This window comes from Sorghum bicolor, chromosome 10 (assembly GCF_000003195.3).
Source record: "Sorghum bicolor cultivar BTx623 chromosome 10, Sorghum_bicolor_NCBIv3, whole genome shotgun sequence".
Taxonomy (NCBI): Eukaryota; Viridiplantae; Streptophyta; class Magnoliopsida; order Poales; family Poaceae; genus Sorghum; species Sorghum bicolor.
The window spans coordinates 46,691,226-46,715,726 of record NC_012879.2 but is presented as its reverse complement, the minus strand read 5'-3'; the positions used below and the strand labels follow the sequence as shown (position 1 = coordinate 46,715,726).

At 45.4% G+C, this 24,501-nt stretch overlaps 1 protein-coding gene and 1 long non-coding RNA gene across 24 annotated transcripts; both read left to right on the top strand.

Annotated features, from left to right (window-relative positions):
• Positions 827 to 20,626, top strand: LOC110431026. Of its 23 annotated transcripts, none has more exons than XR_002448506.1 (8): positions 827 to 1,252; positions 2,144 to 2,258; positions 2,343 to 2,495; positions 2,597 to 2,647; positions 3,338 to 3,406; positions 11,954 to 13,277; positions 19,573 to 20,156; positions 20,318 to 20,626. It is a non-coding gene; the product is annotated as an uncharacterized LOC110431026 (long non-coding RNA). The 23 variants fall into 23 exon arrangements; XR_002448514.1 differs by having other exon boundaries at positions 2,597 to 2,652; XR_002448508.1 differs by having other exon boundaries at positions 2,602 to 2,647; positions 3,338 to 13,277.
• LOC8058873 lies at positions 22,126 to 23,065 on the top strand. The gene has a single exon (XM_002438463.2). It carries the CDS (start codon positions 22,444 to 22,446, stop codon positions 22,993 to 22,995), a length of 552 nt encoding a protein of 183 aa, XP_002438508.2. The 5' UTR covers positions 22,126 to 22,443; the 3' UTR covers positions 22,996 to 23,065.

Here is a 24,501-nt window from a genome sequence, read left to right as displayed (position 1 = left end):
GTTTTGGAAGAAATTGTTTGGAAGTTGAGTTTTACAAAAATCAAATCCTAGATGTTTTTATAAGTAAAAATTAACAACTTAGGACGGCGGCGGTGTCGACCTGAGCACCGATGAAGGCCTCAGCGAGGAAGAGGCAGAGTAGGTGCAGGCAAATCTCGTTGGCAGGAGAGTCAGAACGGAAGAGGATATCGTCGGTGACAGCGATAGAGGACTTCGAAAGAGGATATCGTCGGTGACAGTGATAGAGGACTTCGCTACAGACGTGGCCATGATCGACAACCTTAAAATCTGGCGAAGCAGAAGCAGATCTAGTCGACTCGCATCTGCTCATCCAATTTTAATTGGACAACGACAAATGAAGGTGGAGTAATCGGCTATACGTGGCATTACCTCACTTGAAGCGAATGATAATGGCATGGCGCACTAGCAATGACAGTAACTCAAAGACTTTCGCTCAGCAAATCTGGCTTGAAGAGTATAGCAGGATGTGTCGAGGTCATAGTTTTTTTTGGTTGTATGTTGTTCCTTGTATTGAGGCGTGAGTCCAAGGCTTTGTTTAGATGCACCTAAAATTTTAAAACTTTACAAGATTTCCCATCATATCTAATCTTTGAACTCATACATTAAATATAGATATAAAATAACTAATTACATAATTTATCTATAAATCATGAGACGAATCTTATGCTACAGCGTCAAACTTTAAAAAAATTTTTATATCTAAACAAGACAAGTGCTCTCGTATTTTTTTAGTGGATATAAAGACTGGATTAATAAATTCATTATTAAAAAATGTAAATGTTCCACTTGCCATAAATCTCGCCAACCAGCTTTGACAGAAACGATTAGTTTGCATGGCGTGTTCCTCTCGCCGTAAATCTCGCATCTCCGTTCGTCCTCGGCCTCCACCGTTTCTTCTCCCTCCAGTCGTCCACCATCCACACCTCCATCCTGCACCACCACCACCTCCCTGGCGGCTGGCCGCTTTGCTGGCTGCCGCATCCGTCGCCACCCAATGTCGTGACTTGTGAGCCCGTGATGCCAGAGTGGTCCGTGCTGGCAGATCCAGATCCATGGACGCCGGAGCCGGGGCTGATGACGCCGGAGCCGGAGCCCGGAGGAGACCATGACGCTGCCGCGCCGGGGCTACTTTGGAGATCGTGAGGACCCCTGGAGGAGCCTACCTTAGGCCCTGTGCGCCGAAGCGCGACACCATCTGATTCCAGTTAGTCGCTTGCTTCCAATCCAATTGGTAAAGCCACGGTCTTTTAGTTTCCCTAAGAAATTGATATATGTTGTTTGTGTAAATATTAGCACAATAGTACGCCGTCATATAATGTAAAGAACATGTATAGGCCTTGTTTAGTTCACCCAAAAACCAAGATTCCCGGTCACATCGAATCTTGGGGTAGATGCACGAAGTATTAAATATAAATGAAAACAAAACTAATTGCACACTGTAAATCGCGAGACGGATCTTTTAAGCATCGTTACTTTATGATTAGACAATGTTTGTCAAATAAAAATGAAAGTGCTACAGTGTTAAAATCTAAAAACTCACCCCCCAAACAAATTTGATATCTGCTCTCTAGATACTCATTTGAGTGGCTACAAGTTATCCATGTACATATCTTGCAAACTATCTAGTTTCTAGATGCATGAGAACTGTTATAGATCTTAATTGGTTTCTTTGCATATGTTTTTAAGTAAATCAGTGTGCTGCAATATATATGTAACAAATTAATACTATATCCTAAAACTTTGATCTATAATTGATTGCTTCTTTTGAAATTGTTGCTTCGAGTGCACTAGGGAAAGGAAACATGGCCACATGGGTTATGTGAATTGGTGTGGGCCAGGAAATTAGCCCATTGTCTCCCTGTTACAAGTTGGAACTGCCCATTTTTCCCATCCCTGTAGCCCTGTAGATTACACTCAGTATAAATTGATTATGCCTTTTTTCAAGTTCGGTGTTTGAGTAAAATTTATCTTCTATTGCTCACTGTTGATGAATGCAAGGCTAAAATTCTCCATTAAAAATACTCTGTACGTACTGTTTTTTTTCGAACTAATTTACCCGTGCTTTGTTAATACATCTACCACCGCATAACGTGTTTTTCTCTTTTTTTCTCGAACTATGCAGGAGAGCTACACATGATTTCATTAAGAAAGAAGTTATCCACTGCATAACGTGTTAAAGGAAGTTAAAAACATTGGAGTATTGAATTGAGATTTAAGCAACCTTTGACTACATAAAGGTCAACAAAACAGTTTCTTTTATACAGCCCTCCCAAGTATTGTCATGTATAGTAGACAACCTAATGCCACATTATTCACAACAGATATACCCTTGGAAGTAGTTTTGTGCTCCAGGACTTCAAAGACCCATCTCCCTGGCATTTTGAAAATCTGCCATCCTCATGATATGGATGGCACACAAGAATAATGCTATGACAAAATTCATATATTCATGGAGGAAATGCTACTTAAAATAAGTATGTTACATAAAGGAGTGAACAGTGAGTTTTTATTTACAACTTCAACTTTATCTCTACATGCTGAGTTAGCAGCTTAATGTATCGATGCTTGGTTCTAGGGCAGGAGTGGCAGAAGGCCAATCTTCGCAAGTGTGAGGGCATGGAAGCAGGTTAGGTATCCGACTGTTATCCCCTCTGTTTCTGATTTATATTCGTGCAATTTGTTCAAAGTGATGCTGTATTTATTTCTTTATGCTAACAATCGAATCAATTGCACACTAAATGCATAATTTTTCATATCGGTATAGTTATACTACTTTGCTTTGCTTTGCATTTATGTTGAAGACAAGTATGCTGTTTTGCTTTTCTGAATGCTGATAACTCAAAATGAATCTATTTAGTACCATGCGACTGTGTTTCTTCCACCTATGCCTTAAGTCGAAATCTGTGTGTTTTAGCCCCTCTCAAATCGTACTCATACCCGCTTGGCCTGAAAGTTCTTTAAGTTATACTCCTATATCTGATATCATGTGTTTTATGGTTGTACCTTACTCATATATTTTTGTCGTAGCCTAAGATTTTGGAACTCTGTTATGCACTTATGCAGACTCATAGTTATTTATGAATATAACCTTTGCTATCGTTCCCTAGCAACCACTGATAGTATAATCTCTTTTTACATGGTATGTATAATACCATTTTTATTAGCCCATATAACCTGATTTAAATGCTGGCCTCCTCAGTCTTATCCTTTCCTTTTCCTACTTATTTTCTGGCTTCTGGTTGATATTTGCTATTCTAAGAAAATTATTTTTATCTGAAAAGCATGTCTGCCTCCTGACCAACATTAGTTTTGTCAGGAACACCTGTTGTTCATTGCATTATCATTTTCATATTGCAGTGGTTGGTAGCTGCTCATCACATGTCAGGTATGTTTGTTCATCTATTGTATATGTGTGGAGATGGAAATCATAGGATTATCTTTCTCCAGAGGAGATCTGCCCCCTGGCGTCCTCACTTTTTTCTCTTTTCAGATTTAGTTTTAGTTGAATATGGAGTTAATCTTTTTGCTAATATAGCAGTATCAATAATTTACAGTGATCGATCACTGAGCAGTAGGATATTACAATACTTTCTTGCCTTCACTTATTCCCGTGCCAACATGTCATGCCTGAGATAGAATGAAGATGTATGACAGCCTTCCTATAGCACCAACTTTTCTAATTATCTATTGATATCAGGAACCATGTTGTGAAGTAATGAATGCCAATCAAGGTAACTGAATAGCTGTCGTGTCCTCTCTTTCTTCCCGTTGCCATCACCTTGAGCATATCAGCCACCATAATTGACCATTACTGTTGTAAAACTGGACAGATACGTGAGAGCATTACCAATACTAGAAACTACATGTAGTTTCTTGTCAAGCGCCTCAGCGCCCAACGACGCCGGACCGTGGCTACGTAACTCGTAGTCGCGCTCCAGGCCTTCACCGCCTCAGCCTCCAAGTCTGTTACACGGCATATATAGCCAAAGACCCAACCAATCTCTCCTATAATTAAGGCATGCAAAAGGAAACTAGATCTTATCTTTCTAAACTGAACTGCTGGCGGTGGCCCCTGCCGTAGCCGCGCGCCCTGCAGCCCTCCTGGCGTCACGACGGCGCCTATAGGTGCGTCCGTACATGACATCTCTCCCCCCCTCGACGACCAGCTCGTCCTCGAGCTAGAACTGTGGGAACTTGTCGCGGAAGTCTGCAACATCCTCCCACGTGGCATCAGCAGCCGACTGGCCCTTCCAGCGGATGAGCACCTGCCGAACACCCCTTGCTAGCCAGTAGCGAACAGCCTCCTCAGGTTCTGGAGTCACCGCCCCATGATGAGTGGTTGGGAGAGGAGGTGGTGTAGCTGGTGGTGCGCCGACGAACTTTTTGAGAAGGCCGACGTGGAAGACATCATGCAACTTGGCCCGAGGAGGCAGCGTGAGGCGAACAGCCACCGGGTTGATGCACTCAGTGACTTGGTAGGGCCCGACGAAGCGCGCCTTCAACTTGCCCCTGGACGCCTGAGGCAGGGAGGAAGCTGCCCGTTGGCGAAGGCGCAGCAGCACCCAGTCACCCACAACATAGGAGACCGGTCGGTGCAGGCGATCGTAGAACTTCTTCTGGACAGCCTGGGCTTGTTCCCGGCGATAGCGGACATCCGCTAGGAGCTCCTCTCGTGCAGCCATCATCTTGGCCACCGCAGCCACCCGCGTCTCTCCAGGCTCATAAGAGCGGATGGAGGGGGGGTCCCTGCCGTAGACCACCTTGAAGGGGGTGTCCTTGAGCGACGATTGGTACGCCTTGTTGTAGACATACTCAGCCCATGGCAGCCAACGCAGCCACTGCCGTGGCCGATCCCAAGTGAAACACCGGAGGTACATGACGATGACCTTGTTGGCCGCCTCCGTTTGGCCATCGGACTGTGGGTGGAAGGCGGACGTCATGTGCAGCTTGGGCCCGGTGAGTCGCATCAGCTCCCGCCAGAAAGTGGAGATGAACACGGAATCCCGGTCGGACACCATGGACTGAGGGATCCCATGGAGGCGAACGATCTCGCTGAAAAACGCCTGGGCCACAGACTCTGCACTGTAGGGGTGAGCCAGTGGAATAAAATGACAATATTTGCTAAATCTGTCAACCACTGTAAGAATCACCGATTTCCCCCCAACGCGAGGCAGCGCCTCGATGAAATCCAAACCAATGTTTGTCCACACCGCTTGAGGAACGGGCAGAGGCAGCAGCAGACCCGCCGGGTGCAGATGGTCAGACTTGTTGCGTTGACATGTGGCGCAGGCGCAGACGAAATCCTGGACCATGCGGCGCATGGCTGGGAAGTAGAACTCCCGGCGGAGGCGGTGGAGAGTCCGCTGCACTCCTTCATGGCCGTCGTCGTGCGTGGCAGCCACCACTTCGAGCAGCAGTGGTGAATCAAGCGGAATATACAGCCGGTCTGCATAAGCCACCATGCCATCCAGCAGGGACCAAGGCGCCCCCCTGGTGCATGCGGCTATCTCCTCCTTGAGAGCGACCAGGGCGGGATCTTGGCGTTGAGCATGACGAAGACGGTCCACTAAGTCGAAGCGGGGAGTGGACAGCGCTAAGATCGAGCCCTCCTCGCTGGTGTCGCGGCGGGACAGCGCGTCCGCAACGATGTTCGTGGCGCCTGGCTTGTACTCCACCGAGAAGTCGAAGCCGAGGAGCTTGCCCACCCAAAGGTGCTGCGGGATCGTCGAGAGGTGCTGGTCGAGGAGGAATTTGAGGCTGTAGTGGTCGGTGCGGACGAGGAACGTGCGCCCCCACAGGTACGGCCTCCAGTGGCGCACGGCGTGCACCAGCCCAATGAGCTCCCGCTCATATGCTGCTAGAGCGCGGTGGCGGGGGGCGATCGGCCTGCCGAAATAGGCGATCGGGTGTTGCTCCTGCAGTAAGACCGCAACAAAACCGTGCGTGGAGGCGTCGCACTCCACGATGAAGACCTTGGTGAAGTCGGGCAACGCTAACACCGGGGCTGATGTCACGGCCGCCTTGAGTGCCTGGAAGGCTGCCTGGGCATCATCGTTCTAGGAGAAGCCCTCTTTCTTCAGCAAGGCAGTGGGAGGTGCCGCGATCTTACCGTAGTCGTGGACGAACTTGCGGTAGTATCCAGCGAGGCCCAAGAAGCCACGCACTGCACGCGCCGAGCGAGGGGCCGGCCATTCGTGAATGGACTACACCCTGGCCGGGTCCATGGCCACATCGTGGGCAGAGATGATATGGCCCAGATATGCCACGGAAGGTGACCCGAAGATGCACTTGGATCGCTTGACAGAGAGAACGTGGCGGTGGAGTTCGGCGAGGACAGCACGGAGGTGCCTCAAGTGATCTGCCCAAGTCTTGCTGTAAATCAATATATTATCAAAAAAGACAAGGACAAACCGACGGAGAAAGGGGCGCAACACGTCGTTCATGAGCGCCTGGAACGTCGCCGGTGCGTTGCATAATCCGAACGGCATCACCAGGAACTCATAAAAGCCGTCGTGCGTACGAAATGCCGTTTTATGTACATCAGCCGACCGCATCCGGACTTGGTGGTAGCCGGAACGGAGGTCCAGCTTAGTGAAGAACTGCGCACCATGCGGCTCATCGAGGAGTTCGTCGACGACGGGGATGGGGAATGCATCCTTGATGGTGAGGGAGTTAAGGGCGCGGTAGTCCACGCAAAACCGCCAAGCCCCATCCTATTTCTTGACCAGCAGTACCGGCGACGAGAACGCCGAGTCGCTACGGCGGACGATGCCTTGGTCGAGCATGGCGGCGCATTGCCGCTCCTGCTCGTCCTTATGCGCCGCTGGGTAGCGGTAGGGCCGAATTGCCACAGGTGTAGAGCCGGGCTTGAGGACGATGGCGTGATCCCGTGCTCGCTGCGGTGGCAGCCCCGCTGGTTCGGCGAACACCCCTGCGAAGGAGTGCAGCAGCTCCTCGAGGAGGGCGTCCGGTGTCGAGGTGGCTGCGAGCAGCGGTGGCCGACGGTCAGCGACGTCCGACCAGGAGACCCCCCGGCCCTGGTGCTGAAAGGAGACGGTGCGGTCGACGAAGTCCCACACCACCCGGCCAATGGTGACCATCCAGTGAGTCCCCAAGACGAGGTCATAGCTGGCGAGCGGCATGACGAAGAGGTCGATGAAGAACGTCTCGCCCTAGATGATGACCGGGCACGGCGGATAACGCTCGGGCTGGTGACGCGCTCGCCGTTAGCCATAGTGGCCGTGAGGCGCGGGCGCGGCTGGACAGGCAAACTAGTGCGTTTCGGGCGGCGTCCTCGGCGATGAAATTATGTGTGGAGCCCGTGTCCAGGAGCGTGACGAGGGTGGTGGCGCCCAGGGAAGCCCGCACCTGCATGGAATCACAGATGGGCATACCGGCCACGGCTCTGAGTGAGAAGCCATCGGCCACGGCTCTGAGTGAGAAGACAGGGGCTTCCTCCTGCTGAACGTCCCCTGCTGGTTCCTCGTCGGCAGCCGCGATCTCGACGCCGTTGAGGTAGAAGATGTGGCGGCAGACGCGGTTGTGGCCGCGGGTGTACGGTTCATTGCAGTTGAAGCAGAGGCCGAGACGGCGTCGTTGCAGTTGAAGCAGAGGCCGAGACGGCGCCGTTCCGCCTGCTCTTCTGGGGACAACCGCTTCAGAGGCGGCCCATCTTGTCGCGGCTGTGCTGCGGTCGCTGGGGGTGCAGGAAGGGTGAGCAGAGGCTGCTTCGGCGCAGGTGCTGGTAGCAGGGCACGAGGGGCGCCACAGCCGGCGGGTGGGGGTAGCCGTGCCAGCTCCATCTGCTCGACCTGACAGGCGAGGCTCATGGCCCCGGCGAGCGACTCCGAGTTGTGGATGCGGACGGCGTGGCTCAACGGAGGAAGCAGGCCGCCGGTGTAGAGTTGGACGCGCTGGCCCTCGTTGAGCCGACCCGCGCGCGGCAACAGCGCCTAGAACCTGTTGGAGTATTCCTCCACGGTCCCGGTGCGGCGACATTCCGCCAGCTCGAACAGGGACGCCGAGCGAAGAGGTGGGCCGAAGCGAAGGTGGAGGAGATCCTTGAAGCGTCCCCATGGCGGTGTACCCTCGTCTTCCTGCAACTGGATGGTACCACAGCTGTGCGACGTCCTCCAGATTATAGGAGGCCATCCAGACGCGTTCCTCCGGCATGGTGCGCTGTTGGCGAAAATAGGATTCACACTTGTTGATGAAGAGCATCGGGTCGGTCTTGCCATCGAAGCGGGGGGAAGTCGAGTTTCTGGAACCTTGGGGGCCGGTCCAGATCACGAGGGGGTTCTTCACGGCCGCCGCCGCCGTTGTCCGACGAGGACGACTTGTCCTTCATGGTGGCCAAGTCGGTTTTCACGGAGGCCAGCTCAGATTGGAACGACTTCATCATCTCCATGAGGTCCTTGAGGGTCGGTTCAGCCATGTTGGTGGAGTGGGCGGTGGAAGCAGTGGACGTGGACGGGGATGGAGAGGGGCTGGAGCGGGTGGGAGAGGATCTAAGCGACACCGATACCAGGTTGTCAAGCGCCTCAGCGCCCAACGACGTCGGACCGCGGCTACGTAACTCGTAGTCGCGCTCCAGGCCTTCACCGTGAGAGATCTCACCGGTGGCGAGAGGTTTAGGGAAAGGGGAAGCAACTTTAGGATAATTGATCTTGCTTGATTATCTCCAAGTCTGTTACACGGCATATATAGCCAAAGACCCAACCAATCTCTCCTATAATTAAGGCATGCAAAAGGAAACTAGATCTTATCTTTCTAAACTGAACTGCTGGCGGTGGCCCCTGCCATAGCCGCGCGCCCTGCAGCCCTCGTGGCGTCACGACGGCGCCTATAGGTGCGTCCGTACATGACATTTCTATACTTATTAATTTTTATAGACACTACATATACAAATCATTGTCCCAATGGATAGTTTCTAAATAACAATGTTTTATCTAATCACATGCATTCTTCATTCGCTACCAATCACATCCTTTCATATCTTGTTTGTCGTGTAGACATGGTTTTCTAACTTAGATCTGGTTTTTGTGATTTTTGTTCTCTCTTCAATAATTATCTTGTCACATCAGCAAAACGCTTGGATTTAATATCCATAGAAACTATTTTTTGTATTGGGAGTGCCCTAAGACCATCGTTAGAGGGAGTTACATGACCCGGTTTCCATATTGAAATAGTACAGAAGAGTTCCTACTCCTATGAAACTCTTATCATCTTTCTCTTCATTAATACAGTACCACAATAGCATATTTAATATGATGGAACTTTAATGAAACCCCATTGAGACTGGCCTAAGTGAATGTAATGTTTCATGCTCCAATTACTAATACTAGTGTAGAAGAGTTTCATCCCTCATAGAACTATCTCTACTCTCTTGAAACTTTCATCATCTCTCTTCATCAATACAGTGTCATATCAGCATATTTAATTTCTATGAAACTCTTATGAAACCTTCATTGAGATTGACCTCATGGGAGTTGGGAATCAATTCTAGTTGCAACGGCATGACCGAAACTAGTGCGACAAGCACGCCCGCCCGCCCATGTCTCTGTGGGTCAATTTGCACGGCAGCGTACTCAAGCCTATTGCCTTTGTGCCTTGGCCCTTGGCCATGAGGGAAGTAGAGCACCTTATTGGTTTTGGCCATGTTTTTTTCTCTATGTTTTCTCTTTGTGGTTCTCTACTTATATTTTCTTTTCCTGGTATTTTGTGATAATAAATAAAATAATATGCCTAGATGTTATGAACGAGGTGGGTATTTTGGATAGATAACTAGGTCTTATGCTTTGCCAAGAGCTTTGGGATAACTAGGCCTTATGCTTTGTCAAGAGCTTGAGAGATTGAGGGAGACTAGAATTGTTTCTTCATAATTCATTGCTTCCTCTCTATTGTGCTCCATGGGGCTGAATATAAAAGGTATATAGGACTAACACCTCTTGTGCGTAGACAATATGGTACTATTCCTATAGACAAATAACTAAGAGAGACACTAATTAACACTAATGGGCTTAAGGCCATGAGCTTAAGGCCCAACTAGGACACTTGCGCCCTACGTCGCCCCTCTTTATGCCAATGACATCTGCCCAGCCCTTAGAGACCCAACTCGTCCTCGAGCTGGAGAGCTGACGCGAAATAGGTTAAGCCTTTTATATCTCGGCTTCCCCTTTTTATTGAAGACTTTACATCTCGGTTTTCTCTTTTTATTGAAGACTAAAATATAAGGATATCCACCTGGATTTCATGGGAAGAGCGCCTCTGCTGGCTTCATGTAGGCTGAAGGGTGGAGTGTGAAGCAGGTGGCTCTTATGCTGAACTGAAAGTGTCTAGCACCACGGCAGGCACAAGGATGAATGATATAGCCTTTGATGCATGATACTGGATGCTGATGCGAGGTCGCTGCACTGGAAACGCCCATACTTGGACCTCCACTGCAATTGGAGCCGCAGGCCGTATCGGCGAGTCCAAGTGGATGAACACGTACGACAACGTCGAGCTGAGGAGCATGCGTATCTGCCGCACCATGCGACGGACAAGCATTCCTCGCACTGCTTCCTGGAGGCGCGCACCGTTGCTTGCTCCTTTGATGCTTTTGTGGCACGAAGAGCCTGCGCTCAGTGACGTGCCAGGAGTCCCCGTGCTGCTGCCTGGAGGCGTACAGCTGCTCGGCGCTCACGGTCCTCATTCTCGAGACGCACCCGGAGGCGATCCAGCTGTGCGGTCATCTCCGTAAGGCTGCGCAGGCAGTTGTCGACACCAAGGGGCAGCCGGTGGAGCGGATTGGGGCGCGGAGTTGGTTTGAAGCGCCGCTGCAGGAGCTTGGTGAAGCGACGCCATGCCGGGTATGCATCTTGCGTGACTTGGCGGAACCACTCGCGGGCATCAGCTTTCAAATTACGAGAAGCTAGCCATACCCGTTCTTCCACCATGCGCTCCCGGCGGAAGTAGAGTTCGCACTGGTTGATGAAGGCCTCCGGATCAGAGGTTCCATCAAACTGCGGGAACTCCATCATGTACGGGCGTCGATGGGTCGAGGTCGCGCCTGCTGGATCGGCGGCGAGGGGTGAAGCCGTGGTCGTCTTGGATCGAGGCGGCGCCTGCTGGAGAACGGGCGACGACTGCTGGTGGTGGGCTCGGTGGCGTGGAGGGGACGGGCGGCCGGCGCGGAGAGGATCCGCGCGCAGAGGCGTCGCGCGGACGACGTGGAGGAGGGCCGCGCGGATGGCACGAACAATTCCCTGCCTTTCCTTTCCTCCCAATCTTGGCCCTGATCTCTGGTGTGGCTAAGAATATTGAGGCGCGGCGGCTTGGGGCTGTGGTGGTGGATGACCGTGGAAGATGGATCGGCTGGCGATCTGGATTGATTTTTTTTTGATGTGGAGGATTGGCAGCAGCTGTGTGATACCAGATGTTATGATGATGGATATTTGGGAGGTAGATAAGTAGGCCTTATGCTTTGCCCATAACACTAGACAATAAAAATGTGAAATTTAGCTGCTCACGGGAACATCTTCACCACACGCAGAAAGTTATAATCCTTTGTGGTTTTGTGCTATGGACCCATATTCTGCTCTTATCTGGCATAATTCTTCTATTGAACATGTGATTATCTAGTATGATGCTATTATTATATATATTGCTTCCTCCATATAGAATTTAGAAGTCGTTTAAGACATATTCTGCTCTTATCTGGCATAATTCTTCTATTGAACACGTGATTATCTAGTATGATGCTATTATTATATATATTACTTCCTCCATATAGGATTTAGAAGTCGTTTAAGACATGATTGCGCATACCAAGAAGTGATTAATTAGGGGGGTATTTTTTCATGGTTGCCCCTATTAAATACAGTTGTGGGTGTATTCTATACAAGAAAGTTTTCTAGCTTGGCACTGTTTTTTAACTTGGCGCGCGTTGCAGGTGGCATGGCACTGTGATTTCATTGCTTGGCGCTCATTTTTTCAAACTTTTCTCATGCCGCAGTGAGGGTTTGAGGCTTGGCGTTTTTTGTACATTTCATAGATCAAAGCCAGCGACATGACGCACTCGGATGGTTGTCGCTTGGGTTACTGGAGTGCTAAGCCGCCAGCTAGCTAGCTTGGGTTACTCTGTCACCTACACGTCCGATTCTTTTGTTGGGTTGAATCGTAATGATCCTGGATCAGGAGACGATGATGGAAACACTAAGTTTGATCTCAACGATCCTGAAGATGACGACAACGACGCTGACTTTGATCTCAATGACCCTAAAGATGATGATGGCGCCGCTGCGTTTGATCTCAACATGTGTTCGAGGAGGAAACAATGGTAATGGTCTTTCATTTTATGATATTCACAACAACCATGCAAAGGTAATTTTTTATCGGTTTGTTCTTTTTTTGATAGGATTTGATTTGAACTTGCCACTAGATGAATTTGGAGCTATTGATTTTGATTATGTATAAAACCTTGCTGGTAAGCATGGCTAAATATTATGAATAAGTTTATTTATTTGTTTAGAACATGCCATGACTATTAGGCCCCGTTTGGCACGGCTCCACTTTACCAGTGAAGCTGTTTTTTTGGGGCTTTAGCTCTATAAACAACTCTATTGGTGGAGCCGGAGCCGTTTTGGTAAATCATTTGGCAAAACAGCCCCTTCCTTAAAATATGCTCTCGCAGAATGCCGCGTAGGATGAGGTGAAGTCGGGAGAAACCACTATTTATGGCTCCTTCGCACCCAAAGCTCTATGAGAGCACGTTTTTAGGGGCTTCATCAATAGAGCCATTTCATTTTACCCTATTTGGTAGAAAATAGCTCCAAACGGCTCCTGAAGCCGCTGGAGAAGGCCTGTAAAATGGGGCCTTAGTATTATGAACATGCTGGTACGTAGAAGTGCTTGTATTTTTCTTTTACAAAAGAACATGCCATGCCTTTCTTTTTAATAGAACATGCCATGCCTATTAATAGATTGCCTGTTTTTTCTTTTCTATAGAACATTACTTTCTTTTACTAGAAAGGTGCATATTTGTTCTCCAGTTGTGAAAACAAATTTTTAACTTATGCTTAAAAGACTAGTCATCTTAGAGATGTGCATCATACTACAGGGTGCACATATCAACCACAACACGGGCAAAACAAAGCTAATCACAACCTACCTTCAATTATAGCTATTCAAGCAACATGGAGTAAAGCATTACATCTAACTGCACACAAGCAAGGTGACACACATTGATTTACAAGTTACTTATTGTTAGAACAAAGGTGAGAGAAGCATAGTTATACATAACACAACAATTATGATGATGCATGCTTCGTCCTATTCGTTCTCACAAAATTGCCAACCTAAGGTGGCAATCACGTACTATGTCGGTGGCATAACACGTACACTCTCGACATATAGCTAGTCGTAATATTCAATTTACGCATCCGTGGTTAGTGTACCTGCAGAAAATTCATTTCAGCCCACCCACAGTATGAAACATGCAGTACAAGATTTAAAAAGCTATGCGCTCCACACACGTGTATTCCCCATACATGTATGTGTAGTGCTACTACCCACATCATCGTCCTAGTGACGGCATCGCCTCTAAGGACGGAATCACCCATCATGCGATACCTTTTCATAGGCACATGTAAAATGTGCACATGATCTAGTACCAAAAGCACTTTCCTAGATCGGCGGTGTATCCGATCATGCTCTCATAGCTCACACTTACCAAGGCGTAGAGGAAAAATGATCCATACATTACCATTCAAATGAATGGCACTCATACTATTGCACGCCGTATGAGCAACGAAATAGAAATATGATGCATAAACCCCCAAGTCAGTACTTAAATAAGCCACCTAAGGGTCCTTAATTGGGCATAAAGGAAATGACCACTGGCATACTTAGATAAAAACTTTTTAGATTTGAACACACCTTTATCTATAATAGCTATAAGTTGTAAAAAAAACTAATTTTATAAAACAAAATCTTTTGTTTTAAACACACATATGACAAGTTTAATGTTGAACCTTGCTCTGATACCAGCTGTAACAGAACCGCCCAATTTACAAGAGATCAACTATGAAAAACTCCCGCCAAAGCAGTTGCTTTAACATAATCGAACTCTCATAAACCCGGCAGTCCGTGAAATCACGAGGGATTTCAAACCAACCATCTTACAAGCCAAGATCGTAGTGATTCAACATAACAAGTCACATGTTACATCCATTTCACAAGTAGTTTGATATACATCAGAGTTCAAGATAGTTATTACCACTTAAGTTGAAAAGTAGCGGAAGCGAAGTAATTTGAAACTAATATTGCCCTTATTTCAAATACATGCCAGTATCCAGGTCAATTCCAACAAAAGCAGTATAGATGAGGTAACTAAGAAGGATCATGCCCATGATCTTACTCCTCAAATACGGTAGGAGTCATCCAACTCTTGCAGTAGCCATGATACATCACAACCTGCAACAAGTGGGAATAAACCCTGAGTACGAGAAGGTACTCAGCTAGACTTACCCGTCATAAACCAGAAATAATATGACACCAAGGAGTATGCAAGGCTTTATTGGTGGGGCTAGCTTGACAACACTTTTTTTGCATAAAAAGCTTAGGTTACAGGTAAGTAACTTTTCAGGTATTTAGCTCAAGTTAATAATCATTACCTGTCATCTATATTAGCACCTGTACTAGAGCAATCACTTGATTAAGATACAACAGTAGTACCCATATTTGATGTGGCATTTCCAACATCATCATCATACCATAACCATCCAAGTGTTCCATAAACATTACTACGAGGACGGGGCTCAAGTCAAGTGCTCACTATCCAGGAGCGATGGCGATTCGAATCGATTTCTAACCAGCTGGCGAGTTTATTCCCCACACAAACCACACTCACTGATCAAGTGAGCTACAGATCACCGTATTGCACTATCCAGGACCAATTCGCGGGTTCGACAGGCACCGCCCGTACCCGAGGACCGTTCCGGCGACCGAGGTATCCAAGGTATACCAAGGTTGCGCGCCGCGCCCTCGTCGTTCTCCTCAACCATCACCAATACAGCGCGTACATCGGGCCGATTCCCGGCCCGGATAGTGCTCAGGATTCGCGGTCGGAACGACTTATCCTTCCAGCTAAGTGTGGGGCATGCGTTCAACATGACAAGAGGGCCGTCAACGATCGGTCCTTAATCGACGCAGGCGGGGATAGATAGGCACCCAAGACCTCCATGTCTTGTTACTTCTCTACCATCGTCCCGCCCGGTCTCCAATTATTCATCCTCATCACTTGGTTATTTCCATGATAGCATATATAGCCAACCTTTTCAGGTGTCCACCTATCTCGCTCAGGTGACGGGACATCACCTGGCTTCTACCGGTCTAAGCATAGCTAAGCATTTAGATTCGATCCTGAATCTACATAGGGTTATAGGTATATTTGCTGGACAAGGAGTGTTATATGCAGCAAGGGTTTCACCCAACTCCTATACTTAATGCAACAATACATATATAACATATATTCTCAACTGCATTCAAAAGTAGTGGGAGACTTATAATGCTCCGGGGCTTGCCTGGGATTAACACTGAGTCAATTCAGTTAGTTGCTCCGTCTTGGTGACATCTAAGGTCACAACACTTGCTTAGTCCTTCCACCTTTGGGAGAGGTCCACCAAACACCATCTTTGAGTTTGATTCGACATCATGACCTTCACGTGATTCATCTAGCGCACCTAGATGAGATGCAAGATGCAAGTGCATGAATATGCGGAATAGTGACACAACATGCATTACATAAAAGTATTCAAGACACATGCATCTAACGTTATTTAACTAGCATCACACAACCAAATATGGATAGCAACATATCAATCATGGCACACGTTATATAAGGTCACAAGTATATTGTTTAATCACCACTAAAGACATGTGTCACACTTAGTATACACAAAGTAAGCAATCAAGCATTCATACATTTTCAGCAAACTCTGGATATACATGCAGCAACTCAGTAATTAAATCATAACTGGAGTTACACAACTCCAAAAACTATGCAATAGGACATTCTGGAAAGAATATAAAATTATCTACAATTCATATTTAATCATCTCAGTATGATTAACAAGTTAACCAAGTCAAACATGCATGACCATATAATCTGGTCCAGGAATTTCCAGAAAACAAACATTTCAAGGGATGAACTTCATACTACTGTAACTCACAAACCACTTAGCCAAATGACATGAAACTTTACAACAAGATATATTAGTAAGTTATCTACATCTTTTCTATATACAAGTTTCACAGAAAACATCATTTATATCATGGAATTAATTGCACAATCAAAACTGCTCATGCTGCCCAAACAGTAGGGGTATAATTACAAACAGAAAACTGATAGGCAATTCAAAGCAGCATAACCGGAGTTGTATACCTCCAGCCAACACGATTCTTATATTTTTGGAAAGCTTATAAAGTTACCTACAACTTTCTTATTATCATCTAAATATGAATCTAGAGTTAACAAGGTCAATTAATCCCATAAAGACATCTCTGTCTAAAACATAGACAGAATCTGTCATGCCACATTAAACAGCCGTAACTTGAGTTTCACATGTCAATAAATTATGGTTATATACTTTATAGAAATCTTACTAAATTGTGAACAACTTTGTTATAAACATCTAGAGCTAAATATACAACTAACAAGGTCTTACATTACAAACAATGCAATTCTGTCTGGGTTTAGACAGAAACTCGAACAGTACTTTAAACCACTATAACTCAACATGTGCTCAACCAGAAATTGTGCTATTTATCTTTTTGGAAAGCTTATGAAAATTACTAAAACTTATATATTTTCATCCAGGCAAGATTCACAACTTAACTGAGCCAAACAATACAAACATGCAGATCCACTCAGAATAGGAGCAAAGGAACACAGGGTACTTGTTATTTTTATAACTCTTAATCTATTGTTCCTAAATTCATAAAACTTTTACCAGTCATCAAACATCATATGAAAAGAATGTCACAATATTTTCACATTTATTTGAGCAGTAATACAGTGGTTATGAAAAAGACAAATATAACAAGCAATTCAAACCAATCTGCACAGATCTATTTTTACCGTTAAAACATCAAACACAAACATGTCATATTATAGATCTACTGCATAGAGAATTTCACAAGGATTCCAAAAAGTCCACATTTGCTATTTTACGACTTATCTATGAATTACTATGAATTTCTAAAGTTCATCCAGAAATCTGCGCAAAGAAAAGATAAAGGAAAACACTTTTGCTTCGGGAACCCTGGAGTTTCTCGAAATCAACTGCAGTCCAGATGCACTATTCATATGAGTCTTAGCTTCGCATCTGGAACGCTGAGTTGTTTCATATTTCAACACGAGGTCCCTGGTCGCCCAGAAAAACAGAGGAGTCGGAGCTTCCTGTTCCGGCCGAAGGAGGGCACATCGACGGCAGGGAAGTTGATGGGGAGCCTCTGGGGGCCCGTGCGCACTCGTTGGTTGCCTCGAATGGCTAGGAGAGGGCCGGTGGCAGCCTCGCCCTGTACCGCAACGGTATGCAGAGGCGGCGGCTCACCGACGGCGGCGCTCCGATGGCTAAAAGCTCGGGCGAGCGTGTGCGCGAGGTGGAGCACGACGAGGCAAAGGTGATGGCGTATGAGGCGGTGGCTGTGGTGGCTTGGAGTGGCGAGAACGCGGACGGCGGTGGTGCTTACCTCGCCGGCAATGGCGGCCGGCTCTGCGCGGACGAGCGGCCGAGGGGCGAGGGGTGAGCAAGAGAGAGTGCGCCTGGGAGTTCTGGAGCTGGGCGTCCACTTCTTGAGGGGGCAGAGGCGTTGGGCACGCGGCAGCAGTGCTCAGCCATGGTGGGTGCGCGCTCTGGTGCATGGAGGACGCGTCGGCATTTCGTCGAGCACGTGGCGGGCAGCGAAGTGGCCGGCGTGGGAGGCGATTTTGGGCCTTTTCCGGGCTGAATTGGACCTTGGGCCAAAAACGAAGTTTGCTCACCTCGGCCTGCTCTCCAACTTTGATTAAGTGATCAAGATCATCAGACCAACAGATTAGAAGATAATTAGATGCCAAGTCACGAGTGTCAACGTATTGACGGTGATTAGCAAAACCAAGAATTGATGGTCCAAATCATGTCAAACTTGATGCAACTTTTTGTATACTCTTCTCCAAATAATTATCCACAACTTTTATTCTTGGACCAGCTTGAGTTGCTTTACAAAAACACGAGAACACGGCATGCCAACGGGTCGACGTCCGTTTAGCGATAAATTAATCTTTTGCTGTTTTGGGAGCTATTTTTGAACATCCAAATGAACTCCAAATTTGATGATACTTAATCCATTGCTTCCATCAAGAAGAGTACTCCAACTCATATTAAGGAATCTAATTGAGTTACCATATGAATTTGCATAATAAAACGTCACGAAGGAGCTAACTCACTGCTGTCCTTCTAGGGACTTAGAACTATTTCTCAGGGCTGAAAAACAGCAGCTGATTCGAACTTCGAGCCTCTGTTTGAACTGTTTGCAGGCTGATTTGGTTCTTGACCTTTGAATAAAGTTTCTTCTACAGAAGCAAAACCACAACTTTCATTTAGGGTCAAACCTCATAACTGCAACTGAAGTCAATCTTTCACCTTGGTCAAAGTAGTAACCCGATAAAGCTCCAAATAGGATTTTAGGCCAATTGAAGCATTTTCTTGACATAAGCTCAACATGAACCCTTCACGACTTTTGTTGTATAATTCATCTAGTGTCATATGAGCAAGTTTGCAAGGTTTGGTTGGTGACCCATGATTCCATTTCCTTAATAGAGTCATTCCAACAAGGATATAACTTATCATTTCATGTGACTTCTTGATTCCAAACTTCACCAAACATTTCCAGAGACCAACATAGATTGGGACAGATATGAGACACATGGAAAGGTTCCTTTAGCATCATCAAAGCATACCTTTTAAAAAGGCATATATGCAAGCAAGGTTGCATACACCAAGCCCAAGTTGGAGTTTACTTTCATAGATTGACTTTGACCTCTTTATTACCATTGAACTTGTCATGTTTGAGCTCAAACCTAGTACTTAGCAAGTGACAAACACCTGGGGTGTTACAGGTTATTTCAAAATACGTTTTCTAGTTTTTACAAAAATGCCACTAAGTTTGTTTAGCTCATAAAATATTCATTTTAACTCTGATTTGACCCGTTCAAATTGCGTTAGATTCGTAATCATGAGCTCTATTGTTAGTCTCACTGTTTTACCAGTTTGAAACTTTTAATTTCGTGACCCTATTTAATTAATTACTTTTCGAAAGAAAATCTTAGAAAATTTATATCTTCATCGTTCTAGCTCTGATTTTCGTGATTTTTATGTCTGTGTGATCGTAGCGGTGCGTAGAATCATTTTATAAACTTTTCTTATTGTTTTTCTACTGTTGGTGTAGTGTTCTAATCGTAGCCTTGTTTGCTTTGTGTATGTGTGGTCCTGATTGCTTGTGTGTTGGTGAATTGGTGATCGGGAGTAGACGGTGAATAACTCATGGGAGATCAAGTGCTACAACAAACAGAATCAGTACTTGGACAACCAGCAAGATCAGCAGGAGCAATTGGATTAAGGCAAGTATAACATTTGGATTTTAATTCTGTGACTATGATCTTGTGACTAGATTAATGTAAAGCAACAAACAATAATAATGACTTTTTAGCAACTTGAGGAGTTATTCGTAAGTGATAACTGGGATAAAAGTGCAACCATGAGGACGATAATGGCTCTGACTTTAGTCAAGTATGAGTAAATTTTCTAGATTGTTAGAGGTTACTCGCGTGGCGCAAATGGGGGATAGCAGAGCGTGGATTCCATGCGTGGTAGAATCACACGGACTGACTAATAAATCCAAGCGGCCCTAACTTGTTAGACGAACCTTTGAAAGACTTCATAGTGATCCCTGCCGACCTCCCTAGGAATGGGGTTAAGAGGTTAGCTACCTCGAGCAAATAGGTAAATCATGACTCATGGTTAAAGATGTACGACCTCTGCAGAGTGTTTATTAAACTGGTATACTAGCCGTGCTCACGGTCACGAGCGGCCTTGAGGATTCTTACGTTAAAGGTGATGATTCTTGTTGTGTAAATATGCTCATGTTGTTTGTTTAATGCTCTACATTATTTATGTCACATTGATCATAAGATTGTGGGATCTATACAATTTAGTTGCTATACTTGTGGAATTCGTCTTGGACTCACTCTTGCTATTTCTCCCGCACCCTTCAGGTGATGTGTTAGGCTTGTGACCGACCACTTAGTTGGATCCTGTAGAGTGAAGTTAATATCCGAAGTTTGGAGTTATCTTCCGTGGTTTGCTGCCTAAAGTTGTTTCTGATTTATTATATACGTTATATAATTTATGCGTTGTCATTTGATTTTGTTGTTAAAATCTGAGTGTTACAAATACGTCGACTTCGATGTTTCGTGGACCTGTTAGAAATTTAATAGTATACATGTACGGGGTCTGCATTATTGACCTAACATATCCTAAAAGAGAGCTGTCAAACACACGAGGCCGACGTGTGAGTGGAGAAAGTGCCCATATATTCGATTAGGTACTCGATCGCTTATGTGTGTGAAAAGCGAGGGATACCTAACTTACAGTCGAGTTATCAGGTATGCATCCATCATCAACTTGTAAGAAGTTGGATGACGTGTTCGTGTATGTGTGATGTGTTCCATCATATATACTGTACGTCATTGACCCGCTCAAGAAGAGAATTGCATGACTACTGAAATACTATTGGAGAACATGCGTGTAAGGGAATTTGATTGGGATTGGACAGTCGAAAACTAAATTAATATACGTGTTCGTAATCGTACGTCATATCTTTTTCATAATTGTACCCACGACGAATAACTAAGTCTAAATCAAGTTGTATGCGGAGCAAAGGAGAGGAAAATAATATAAGAGATATTCTTTTATTTGATATTTACTAAAGAGTAAAATGCAACCAGGGTTCTTAATAAGGCTCCGCTTGCCAAAGCTCCAGCTAGCTCTAAGAAATCTTTAGTACTTAGCTTTAAAGAAGAGATATGCGGATACTTTGGGCTCTAGTTATTAGTGGTGTCCATTACTGTTTGAATTTTTACTAGTGTGAGTAGTAGTTCTGCTCAACGGAGAGGTGGAAATGAAACTTCAAAAACATCTATCTAATATAAGCTTGGTGCAGCCAGTGGCGGGCACAGTTGTATTCATTGGTATTCAGTTGAATACCCAAAATTTTTGGCAAAAAAATTTATATATATAGTATTTATACATATGTGTATTAGTGTATATAAGAAAAACAAAAAATATTGCCTCCTGTCACACTCGTGCAAAGGTGAATTATGTAAAATTATTCCCTAGCATGAACTATACACAGTATATATCATATATGACACTATACATATCGAATACGAGTCATTTGGTTGTCAAAAAAAAATTTTAAAGCCATTTAGTTGTCAAGTTTTTTTTTGAATACCCAGCCCTCAAATCCTGCGCCCGTCACTGGGTGCTCTCTCTTTGTTTCTTCTCTTATAGAACTATTCGGGGGGTGGGGGAGAGCTGCTTTTTTTTTTTGACTCCTCCAGCTCCAGCTACAATATCGCTACAGTGTAGAAGCCAGAGCAGGCTAGCCCAGCTAAAGAGGCTTTAAGTGAAAGTTTCTAACATATAAGTTCACTTGTACCTTTATAAAAAAAATTGCAAAAACGTCCTTGTTTTCCTATTTGCTTTCTTGTGTTGTGCGTGAATGAAAGAAACATTTAAGAAAAGTGACGGTTTGAGCGGTGCAGTGAGTGTAGTCAAGCTAGCCCTGTTTACATCGGATATATCGGAAGGATGTCGGGAGGGTTTTTTTGAAACTAATAAAAAAACAAATTACATAGCTCGTCAGGAAACGGTAAGACAAATCTATTAAACATAATTAATATGTCATTAGCACATGTAGGTTACTGTAGCATTTAAGGCTAATCACGAACTAACTAGGCTTAAAAAATTTGTCTCGCGGTTTTGAACCAAACTGTGTAATTAGTTTATTTTTTTATCTATTTTATGCATGTGTCTAAAGATTTGATGGGATTGATGAAAAATTTTTAGGGAGGAATCTAAACAGGGCTAAGTGAGATCCACATGGGGAACAAGTGTGAAACACACCATACATAACGCACGCTACGCTACGCTACGCTACTCTACTCCACAAGCTCCCTCAACCTCAAGTCTCAGCCATTACCGCGTCCACTATACGTACGTGTGCTCCTCCTCCTGCCACCAAGAAACCACCGGTCCACTGGCCACTGCTATATATATACCCCCAACCTCCTTCCCGCCAAGCAGCAGTCAGCACCATAAAGAACTTCGATTTGCGTAGATGGATCGCCACCAGAGCGCGATGCAGGGCAGCAGTGGTGCCAACGGCGCCGGTGCTGCCGTGCAAGAGTGGCTCTACCCTGCTGGCGGCTGGCAGCCGGAGCAGGCCGTCGTCGTCGGCTCGTTCCTCACGGAGCTGCTGGAGGACGCGCCGGTGGCGGACCAGCCGCCGGAGGACGTCGACCGGCTGAGCCGCGTCATCCGGTCCCTGGAGGCTGAGATCCGCGGAGGTGGTGGGCCGCCGCCGTCGGCGGCCGCGGCAGACGGTGGGGGCACGGCGGATCGTCACGTGCCGGGAGATGTCCATAACGGCGGGCTCCAGGACTACCTGCTGCTGCCGGACCTTGATAGCATCCCCAGCCCGTGGGTGGCAGAAGCGCCGCCGTCGTTGGAGTTCTGGGCGGAGGTGCCGGCGGCGGTGGGGCATGATATGGGCGGCTGGTACGTCGACGGCGATGGCGTCATGGTCGGGTACGAGTTCAGAGAGCAGTGCTATTACGGCTACAGCGAGAGCCCACACGTTGAGCAAGTGTACAGCCCCTTGTGGGAATGAATGATAAAAAATCTGTGAAAAAAGAAATATAACCATTAAAGAATTCAAGAAGGCGAACCTGATACCTAAAGCTTTCGACTCTTTCTTCATTCTTCTACGGAGTATTTCATTACTATAAAATCTTAACCACAAGCCGATGACTACAGCTAATTTTGCACAGATTTATTATACTCCTACAATAGCCTCATTTCTTTTTATTTATTTCTTAGTCGTTTACGGGGTTGCATACTAGTACTGAAACATGCAATTTTCATATATATATATATATATATATATATATATATATATATATATATATATATATACGCCAGCGCTATACTACACCCTAGGTGTAGAATATTATTCTATACCACAAGTCAAAACTGAGCAGAAAAAATACTGAGCAATACTGAACAACATTCAGCATCATCTAGTCGTACACCCAGGACCGCGAAATACTGAATAATACTGAAATACGAGTACTGAACAATACTGAATTTTGTTCAGTACAACACTTTGGTGTAGAATAGCACTTTTATATATATATATATATATATATATATATATATATATATATATATATATATATATATATAGGTATATTATATTGGGAGCCTAGGGCTACAATTAGATATTGGAAGCCCCAGCCAGTTAACCACTTCACCCACCTCCACGAAGCTGACGCGCACGCAGGTGGGGACTTCTAAAAGCCTAAACGTTTGGATGCATAAAATCCTATGTGAGGCATCCAGAAAGGTTTTTATCGCGACAATGCATAAAATCTAGTAGTTGTATAAATTAAAATCAATTCGTTACTGCATAAAAATTTCTCGATAATCTGGACGTTACACCTGATAACAGCTGGCATAGACTGACATATACTGACACATGTCTACATGCTTGCGTCTACTCTAATCTCTTCCGTCTTTTCACGATAACTTCTCAACAAAACATCCGATTCAAAAACGGTTTTCACCATTGAACTCCTGATATTTTTGTGCACGATTCAAGATCCGTTGTGAATATATTTTTGAAAAAAAATTAAAAATTCATAATTTTGCGCACTATAAGATAAAGTTTTATACATCTGAATAGATCTTGTGGGCAAGAAACATCAAGACGACCTCGTGTTTTTTAAAATTTGAATTTGAATCATGATACATAATGACCGATTAAATGCATAAAATCACTGGTCAAAATACGTAGCAAAGTTTTTGGCGACGACGTTGAATATAAATTAGTGGTTGGATGAATAAAAATTAATTTTGTTACCGTATAGAAACATCTCCACATGGAGACGATCTTGTCTTCTTCAAAATTTAAAATTTGAATGCTGGCACGTGATGACCTATTAGGTACATAGAATTAATAGTCAAGATGCGCATAAAGATTTTTAGTGCCACGTTGCATACAAATTTATAGTTCAATGAATAAAAATTAATTTCATTGCTGCGTAAAAACTTCTCCAAGTGATGAACATTTCTGCGAGTTAGACGTTCCACCTGTTTCACCTAACTACAGCTGACA

What these genes read in the sequence shown, in the direction of transcription:
- LOC8058873 (XM_002438463.2), top strand. Translation starts at nt 22,444, where the DNA reads ATGGATCGCCACCAGAGCGCGATGCAGGGCAGCAGTGGTGCCAACGGC.